The following is a 10,059-nucleotide window of genomic DNA, read 5'->3' on the forward strand; positions in this document are numbered from 1 at the left end:
AGAGGGAGAGGGAGAGGGAGAGGGAGAGGGAGAGGGAGAGGCAGATATCTCTTCCTGAGGGAGAGCTGTGTGGAGGCTTGGAGGGAGGGAAGACTGGATGCCTGAGTCCTGGGGGAGCCCAGGGATGTGATAGGGGTCTATTAACCTACTCCAACTTCCCAGGTTTTATCTGTGTACCCCTTCCTTAAGGATGAACCATTCTCACACTACAAAGTCCTGTGTGCTCATCCTGCTTATGGCCCTACTGTGTGCACAAAGAGGTGAGATGGAAAGTGAGATTGGGGCAGGAGGGTACAATAGAGATGAAAGGGGGTATCATGGTTGTGGGTACACCTACACCTCCATTGTGTGCCCAATACCCTAGGTGTGCTGGGGTCAGGGGATTGGGATTGACTTGTGGTGTGTGAAGCTTCCTGTGCTGGGGTAGTTGCTGGCTGGGTCTGCAATCCTGCCAGAAGGACTGTTGGACTTCACTACCTCTGCCACAAACCCTGGCCACCAGAGCACCCTGTCTTAGACTACACTTCTTCCTTGGCCTCTGAGACAGGACACTGGCCTGTGTGATCACAAACAGGCAGAGGCTTCTTTTCCTGGCCCAGATGCCAAGTCAACGTGTTTGAAATCATTAACACTTAACATTTGATTTTTCTAATGCCCCTGCCCATGCCACATGAGGCCTCAATGCTAGAACTTCCCTACTCTAAGAGGATTCATGCTCACAGATATGCTTATACTTCTAGTTACATCTGTAGTGCGGGAGGACTCATGGTGAGCCTCAGTCATCTTCACCATAGGCAACAGTGAACCAAGAGCCACAGTTGTTCTGTATGCTTGGTCCTGCTGTCTCACCTAGTCATCCCACATGAGAAACCTGCACCCCAAGACAAATTAGAGAGACAGTCACCACATTGGGAAGACTCATGGTGAGTCCAGCTTTAAGCTGGACTCTGGGAAGTTCAGTGCTCTCTCATGCTCAGAGAGCCAAGGCCCAGCTCTGCGGGGTTAGGGTGGGACAGGTCAGAAGAGTCCTCCCCATCTGGTGATCCCAGTACATACATACACACCCACTCAGTGCTTCAGCAGACATTTGATATCTCTGTCTTCCCAATGTGGTGACTGTCTCTCTAATTTGTCTTGGGGTGCAGGTTTCTCATGTGGGCTGTCTAGGTGAGACAGCAGGACCGAGCATACAGAACAACTGTGGCTCTTGGTTCACTGTTGCCTATGGTGAAGATGACTGGGCAGTAATGCCCTTGTTCTGTCCTAGCAGCCAGCAGCTTGAGGGAATAGAGACATTGTATAGGAGGGGTCTGGGCTAGAAAGGGCATGTCCTATCCCTCATGTATTGGCTTCTATCTCAGCTCAGGGGCTGCAGTGCTACAATTGCCTTGGGGTCCCACATGGGGCTTCCTGCTCATCAGTAACAACCTGCCCCTACCCTGATGCATTCTGTGTGACTCAGGAGAAAGAAGTTACTGTGGGTAAGAGAATTATATAAAATGGATCAAGTTGGCTTGGGAGAAAAGGTCAAGTCTGGGCACTTGTTATGGACCATGGTTCCCCTCCCTCCAAGTTGAGCTGTCCTGGGGTTGGAGTGGGACTCCTGCACACTGGGGGATGTTGGGGTCCAGGGATGGGCTGGGATGGGGATCATGAGGCAGGGCTGCCCATTGGCATGCATGGTGTTCATCATCCCCGTGTCACCAGTGTAGTCATGTGATGCTCCTGCCTGTATGTTGTGTCTGAGGTCTCACAGGCTCACTGAAGGACCAGGAGAGCTGGAAGCATTGAGTGAGTCTGGATTTAATGTAGGAATCTGGGGCTTAGGCTAAAGGACTGACTTAGGAATGTTGATAGAAGAGACCCTAGGACATTTCAGATCCTCCAAAGTGCCAGTTTCCAGGCATATCCTCCACATAGACAAGGCAGGAGCAGCCCCACCCTGCTATCCAGTTTCCTGTTCTGACCACAGCCTGCCTGTCTCCTGGAGCAGGTCTCCTGGATATAACTGCCTGGGGAACTCAGGAGTCTGAGAGGCTGGTTGCCCTTTGTGCTGTGCCAGTGGTTGATCTTACACTGTGCTGTGTCTTTGTGGTGTGTGTGTGTGCATGCATGTGTGTGTGTGTGCGTGTGTGTGTAAATGTGTGTGCACATGTATGAATGTATGGAATGTAAGATATGTAATTCTCAGGGGCCATCCTTAAGTACCATTCCTTAGGCATTGTTTACTTTTTATGCAAATGAGCTTTGCTTCCCCTGGAACTGGAATGACAGATGGTTGTAAACCACCACGTGGGGTCTGGGGACCAAACCCTGGGCTTCTGTAAGAACAAGTGCTTGAACTGCTGAGCCAAGTCTCCAGTACCAACCACATTGTTTTTTGAGACAAGATCTTCACTGGGCCCTAGGATTCTTCAAGAATGCTGGGGGTAATGAGGAGGGAGAGTTTCTAGGACCTCCTGATTCTCCCTCCCACCCAGCACAGAGATTATAACCAGCACTTCCTTGCTTGACTGTCTCTTTACATCATTGCTGGGGATTGATCTTGCATCCTTAGGCTTCCACTTCACCGACTGAGCTGCTTCCCAAGCACATTTCATGTAAGGGCACATGTGTGTACAACTGTGGATATACATGCCCTGGGGTGGTACCATGTATGGGACCCAGAAGTTGATGGGTATCTTCTGTGACATCTATTTTATTTACTGAGATTGGTACTCACATGGAACTGCAAGCTTGCAGGTTCAGTTGATCTAGCCCTTGAGCTTACCTCAGAGATCTTCATCTTTTTACCCTAAGCACAGAGATACAAGTAGGCCACCATGCCTGCCCATCTTGTGATGGGCTCTAGTGATCAGAACTGGCAGCTCACGCTTGTCCACACAAGTACTTTATCCACCAAGCCTCCTTACCAGACCATGGTTTGCATTTTCATTTCCTTCGTTACTTGATTTGGTGTCTCTAGCACCAGGATAACCTAGAAGTCCCCATGTACCCCAGTGTGGGATTGAACTCATAAAAATTCTCCTGCCTGAGTCTTCAAAGTTCTGTAATCACAAGTGTGAGCTACCATGTCTGGCTTCAACATGCCTTAGAGACAAGTCTGGTCCATCCAGGCCTGGTGGCATGTGGCCCAGACTTTCAGATGCTCTGTTGTCCCTGCATTAGAACTGAGTCACTCCTTGATGTCTTGCAGGCTTTATCCCAAGCAAAGTAAGGAGCCACCATTGCCTTCCCATTTGCCCTACTGATATTGAAAATGCAATGAAACTCGGTGCTCCTGTCAACTTGAAGACTTCCTGTTGCAAGAAAGACCTCTGCAATGCAGCAGTTCCCACTGGAGGCAGCACCTGGACCATGGCAGGGGTGCTTCTGTTCAGCCTGGGCTCAGTTCTCCTGCAGACCTTGCTGTTATGATCCTTCCGCAGACCTCCACCCGTGGCCTTTTATCCTCCTGTGTAATCCCTCCTTCCTTGATCCCTCTATTGATGAATTATGACTTATAGAATCTCTGAGGTGGGATAGAGTGTGAAATACCTAATTTCAACTTCATAGGCTCTTTATACCTGGGTAGGTTCCCACTCTTCCCTAGGACTTTCAGATCTGTACGTCCTGCAATGCCATTTTGTTGTGGCTTTCTACTCCTGGCCCTGGAGGCACATTGACAGCACAGGGAAGAGGCAGAATTCCAAGGTATTATGTCACCACTGTCCACACATAAATATCTGAGATTCTGCTGGGTTTCCAGGTGTGCCATCCAATGTCCAACCTTTGCCTCCAATAAACCATTCCTTCTAAAAGCCAAGATCTCTGTTTTTCTTTTGCTACACTGAGTTTACCAAGTCCTGCCTGCCAGTCCACATCTCTGCCCTTTCAGCCTGACACATTAGCTACATCCTGTCAGCAAGCTGAGAGTGGGGAATATTTGGTTTGAGTGGGCTGAGAGATTTAATTTCAGATCTGTACTGTGTGCTTTTGTGTGTCATCTTGAAACAGGCTGGAATTATCACAGAAAAAGGAGCCCTCCCTGGTAGAAATGCCTCCATGAGATCCAGCTGTAAAGCATTGTTTCAATTAGTGATCAAGTGGGAAGGCCCACTGTGATTGGTATCATTCCTGGGCTGGTAGTCTTCAGTATTTCTCTGGGGAAAGAAGGATTATATCTGGGTAGGGGGAGACAGACATGGCCCCTAGGCAAATTGGAAACCTTATATTAGCATGAGCTCTTTAATTTTAATTGGGCTACTAATTAGGTAAGCCAAAGGGGACTTTTGATTGCTGGACTTATACTTTGAGAGCTGGACCTTGGTAGTCAGTCTCAGGAGGAAGAAGTGGTTGAGTAAGGAATAGACCTTGGTGTCTAGCTTAGGAATGAAGTCTAACAGTTTTTAGCAAGGCAGAGGGAATGGGAGAAGGAAGAATCCTGCCACAGCAATGTTTGCCATGCTCCAGCTGGCCAGAGTCCCATCTCTAGCCTATGAAGCTAAGTTCACTAAGAGCTGAAAAAGGCTCTGTCAAAGACACCCCAAATATTCCTCTATTCCCCTATCCTGTCAGTTCTGATCAAGAGGTAGTGTGACCCTGGAGGAAGGCTGTAAGATGAAGTTTCTGATGGCTTTATTCTACAAAAGTCTACTCTCCCAAGCCAACCTCGAGCTCAGAGAACAGGGTGTTAAAGAAGGGCCTTCCTTGCCCTTCCTTGGCACTTCTGAAGGACTGTCCCTCTCATGAACCCTGTCCTCTATCACCAAGTCTCTGAGGATTGTTGAGCAGGCCCTAGTGGACAGGGAAAGGGAATGCTGTTGTGTGGATAGATGTGGTGTATGTAAATGGGTATGCGGACTCCGACCCCTGGGCAGCTCTGCCTGCTTCTCTAAGTATGGAGGACAGAGGCTCCAGAGGAGTCAGGAATGCTGGGCAGAACTCAACACCTGACTGTGAGGTGGGGACCTGACCCCTCTGTGTGGATGAGGATTTCTCCCTAGGATACCTTCGAACCTTCCAGCCTCTGGCCAGCAGTGCCATTCCAAGCCACCTATCTCCAGCCTCAGAGTGGAGTGGTCTGGAGGTCACATATAAAACACCTCATCTGAAGCCTGTGCTGAGGCCAGAGAGTCCTAAGTGTCATTATTACACACCCTGATCCTCTCATTTCCTCTCCCACTGAAGATCCCCATAGTTCCCTCTCTCCTCTAAACAACAAGAAATCAAAACTCAAAATCTTAGCTCATCCTCTTCTGTGCAAAACTCTGGAAATCTGAAGCTAGTTCCTGGCCTCCTCCACCTCCACCAATTTACTCTCTCTTCTCTCTTTCTCAGTCATCTTGCAGTCTGTCTGAAGCCTGTGGTGCTCTGCCCATGGTCAGTCCTAAGTAGGACCCAGAATCTGAGCAAGAAGGTGTGGTGGAAGTTCTGCTGAGTGAAAGCTCCTTTCTGAGTAACTCAGGCTCACCAAACACACAAGTCAGAATAAATTTTCCCTAGAGCACTTATGTCCATATTACTCCCAATGGCCCCTGGAGATTCTTATGGGTTGGACAGGAAGGTTATGGCACCCTCCTCTTGTTCACAAGGAGGATCAGTGATTTCAGTGAGTGTAATACCTCTCAGTGTGTTCTTGCTATGGGGAGAATGCCAGATATCATTGACTTGGAAGTTAAAATGTGCTCTGACTGCTATGACAGTTTCTGCAGCTAGGGGTGTGAGTGGCCCCACCTGGAGCCTGGGTTTGAAAGCACTCTCCCAGTGTATCCTGTGGTTCTCAAACTCCTGGGAACCCAGATACCCTGAGAACCAGAGTTCAGAATCAGGTTCCCATCTTCCCCTGTACATGGTGGCCCTCTGAGGACTGCTAGGAGTTGGAAACACCTGCTGATAGCCCATTATTGAGGGGTTGGTGGTGGGGGGTATCCAACAGAGCTCATGGTGAGTACCAGGAGTATGGAGGACCCTTCTGCCTGAGACTTAGGTACAGCTCTTTGTGAGGAAGGCCTCCTACTATGATGCTAATGAAGAGGCTGAGCAGCCTGTGCCAGCCTCAGCACTTCCTCTCACCTCAGCACTTCCTTCACCTCAGCACATCCCCTCTTCTCAGCACTTCATTCACCTCAGGACTCACTCACCCTCACAAAAGTTCTCCTTCACCCCCCCCCTTGCTCCTTCCAGCAGCCACCTGACCCTTCAAAGGAGACACAAACCACATTCCAGTAGCACTCCCTAATGCAAATGCCCTCCCAGAAATAGCAAATGTCAGCCAGTGAGCAGATTAACAGCCACTGCTCCCAGACCCCTTGTCAAAGAGGCTGGCACTCTCTCTGATGGAGAACTAGGCACTCCCCAGCACAGGTGGCTTCTGGCCTTGGAAGAAGTGAAGAAGCACACATCCTTAGAGAGGTTAAGCATCATATTTTGAGACTATGAAGTGTTCCCAGAGAGCTGGGACCTGTTTGTAAAAACATTTACCACTAATAGCAAGTTGAAGACCTAAGGAGCTTCCCTCCCCAATTGCACAACCCTACCCACCTCCTAAACAGATGGAATTGTGTTTCAAGAATGACTTCCCTTATCTGTCATGTAGCCTTGGACCTCTACAACCTGCTTGTGTATAAATTCCTTAAGCCCCCCAATGAAGTATCTCAATCCTGCCCTGTGCAGTGGGAACACATTGTGACCCGAACTTTGGTTTGAATTTATTAAAAGGTTCTTTGCCTCACTGCATGGGATTTGGAAATTCTTTGAGTTCTTCTGGGCATCCTGAAACTCCTTGGTAAAGGAGACAGTCCTTGCTTGTCCAAATTGCTTTATTCATGGCACATAAATATGCATATGGCTTACTCAAAATAAAACACAGATTAAATAGTTTGCATGAAGAAATGCCTAGGGAGAGATGCTTATAGGCCAAACACTCAGAGCCCCTAGATATTTCATTAGCATAGAGACCTCTAGGCTAGTTGTCATGGTTCTCCTAGTCCCCTGTCATGGTCATGTATTCTAGGATAGGAATCTGGTCAAGAGCTAGTCTAAGCTGCTACGGATCTCAATTATCAGTTTTATCTGGATTTTAAACTTTGCTATGCCCTTACCAGTTCTTCTATCAGGTGGCCATATACCAACCCCAGGAGTGCTGGAATGGAACCACACCCTGATGGATGGTACACCCAGAATTCCACATGAGGTGGATGCACTCTCTTATATGATTTAAAATAGCAGGAACAGAGCCCTACAAACTTTAGGTAAACAAACTGACTCCTTGTCACCCCCTCTCCATGTCTGATATTCAATGGCTAATCAGAACACAGTCCTCCACTGCTATCAGCCTCACAGGATTCCTTAGACAAATTGACAACCATTACCCTAAGAGAAAATGGGTATCTGTCCTCCCTCTGTTGCGATGGCTGCCCCCCCCCAGAGCACATAGTTGGAGCCATTCAATATTTACCAATGAGGGAAAGAGGGGAGCTGCATACGTATTATACTACTCCCCTGAGGATGAACCTCCTCATCTCAGATTCAGAGAGCTGCCCCACAGCTCCTCCCAATATAAAGAATTATATGCTGTCTCTCTAGCATATGAAGGAAGTCAAGGGGCCCCTTAACCTCTTTTCAGACAGTATATATGTTGTCAAATTGCTCCCCTACTTGTCAAGATACTTTGTCAAACTAGATGTCAACCCACTTTCTCCTCAACTCACACAGGTTCCACCCTCCTACATGAAAGGGCCTCCCCCATCTACATCCAGCAGGTCAGATCTCACAGTGAACTGCCAGCTCTGATATCTGAGGGAAAAGCTTTCACTGACCAAACCTCCTCAGCAGAAACATTCATAGCCTCCACTGACAAGCAGACCAATTGCATTTGTATATAAACAAATACAAATGGGCTCCATACCCTCTTCACCCATCCTCTGTCCTCAACTCAAGGACAATGAAAACATGGTCCTCTTGTGTATCCCTCACTTCCTCCCCAGCTTTACAGATAGTGGCACCAATAACCAAAGCCCAAAACCAACAACTTATGGCAAATCGATGTCACCCATATTCCCCAAATTTGTAGGTAAAAATATGTTTTTATCACCACATTTACATACTCACATTTTATATGAGCTACAGACCAAACAAAGAAAACTCATACAAATTAATTGACCATATGCTCTCACCTTTGCCATCATGGGCATTACTCAACAGATATAAACTGATAATGGCCCTGTTTTCACTGGCTCTCAATTCAATATTTTCTGCACACATTGGGAAATTGCCCACCATATAAGCATCCCCCACAATCCTCAGGGCCGATGAATAGTAGAAAGAACGCATCAAACCCTAAAAGCTTATCTTCTAAAACAAAAGAAAACAACCTACCACCCCTACCTCAGACTTACTAATAAAGATAAGTATGACTATACCAAACTTATTTAACAGCTACAAAAACTCTAAACATTCTCCTATCTTTCTCTATTGGCACACACCAAAAATGACCACCACCACCCTCATTCTAGAATGATGGCATGGTCCTCTGGATGGAAGTTGGAAAGAACCAGACCCTCTCCTTACAACTGGGAGGTTTTTCATTTGTGTTTTCCCAGAGTAGTTTTTCATTTGTGTTTTCCTACACCTCTCTGAGTTATTGCCAGAAATGTCCAACACCACACCACAAACCAAGAAAATGATATGCCTCTCACTGGAAATCAAGGACTGAGGAGAAGCAGGAGGAAGAGGAGAAAGAGGAGAAGGAAGAGGAAGAGGAGGAGGAGAAGGATGTGGAAGAGGAGCAGGATGTGGAGGAGGAGGAGGAGAGGGAGGAAGAGAATGAGAGAGAGAAGGGGTAGGACAAGGAAGAAGAGGAGAAGGCACAGGAAACGCCACGCCCAGAGGAAAAATGGGATCTCCTGGAAGGATATCCATGACCTGGGGACTGTTACCCAGGCCATGTGTCCTCCACAAGCTTCCCTCTCCTCTGTTCTCTTGGCTGTTTTTGTCATTCTTCATACTGACTCCACTAATACTCAGCCTCTCTCAATGTTCCCAACATTTACCATTAGAGATTCTTCTCTACGGAGACACAACAAACTCATACTTACCCAGGATTGCCCACTTGAAGGATGTCAGACCAGGATTGAGATCTCCCCACACCTAGATTGCATCTGCACTAGCCCCAGCCCTTTCCTCTGCTTTCCTTACCAGAACACAGGTGAATGTCTCCAGGATGTCTCCATCTATGGAGGCTGAAGATATTGGAGCTGAAGAATTCAATCCACCAGTCATAGTGGCAGCATGCTCACCAATCACAAAACTCATTTTCAGCTTTCCCTCAGGAACCAATAGGATGACTTTTGGCAAACAGAGTCGTGGGTCCACTCTTCCCTAATGGCTATGTGACATACCCCATAGCTGACCTACATGTCTCTCATGAACTTTTCCCCACCTCCAAATCAGTCTTTACCCATGTTAATAGTCTTCAACAGGGAAATCAGTCTCAGAAAGAACTCTGAGCTGCCCTCTCCCAACTACAATACACTTAATATGCAGCTGAACTCCTTCCCTTAACCACCCACCCAACTCCTCCCAATGCTTTTTCTGTGCTTCTCTCTCCTGACTGCTATTAGCAGATGTTCCCATTAACATTTCCCTTCATAAACCCCATGGACCCTTACCCACAAGGAAAGCACAGGACATTCCTTTCTTGAAATAAAAGAGGGCATTTCTCCCCCCTTTGCCTTGTAGTACCTTTTTCAAACACCCATCTTACATGTGCCTGTACATTACGATTGCCAAATCCATAGGTATTAACCCCCCTGCTCTTCTGTGGTGCCAAATCTCTACAGGTTCCTTCATTAACCCCCTCCTTTTCAAGACTCCTGCACTCTTGTAATAATTGTTCTGCAGGTTTATCTCTATGAAACTGAAGAAGTTGCCCTGCAGATGGGAGGAAGTCAAAGAAAGAAAGAGAGATCTTCATCCCTCTGCTGGTTGGACTGGGTCTTGATGTCTCACTAGCAGGACAGGAACTGCTGGAACAGCCCTCTTCCAAACACAGCATCTGGCCAGTGACTTCCACAACAA

At 47.5% G+C, this 10,059-nt stretch overlaps 1 protein-coding gene across 1 annotated transcript in view; it reads left to right on the forward strand.

Moving 5' to 3' along the window:
- Window positions 1-3,805, forward strand: part of LOC114634127 (lymphocyte antigen 6A-2/6E-1-like) — a 4,150-nt gene extending 345 nt beyond the window's left edge. The window contains exons 2-4 of the mRNA XM_028782778.1: window positions 190-260; window positions 1,362-1,481; window positions 3,197-3,805. Of these exons, the coding sequence (XP_028638611.1) occupies window positions 191-260; window positions 1,362-1,481; window positions 3,197-3,417 (411 nt within the window). The 5' untranslated portion in view covers window position 190 and the 3' untranslated portion in view covers window positions 3,418-3,805. The remainder of the gene's footprint in view (window positions 1-189; window positions 261-1,361; window positions 1,482-3,196) is intronic.
- The last annotated feature ends 6,254 nt before the right edge of the window (window positions 3,806-10,059 follow it).

This window comes from Grammomys surdaster, unplaced genomic scaffold, assembly GCF_004785775.1.
Source record: "Grammomys surdaster isolate TR1022 unplaced genomic scaffold, NIH_TR_1.0 876, whole genome shotgun sequence".
Taxonomy (NCBI): Eukaryota; Metazoa; Chordata; class Mammalia; order Rodentia; family Muridae; genus Grammomys; species Grammomys surdaster.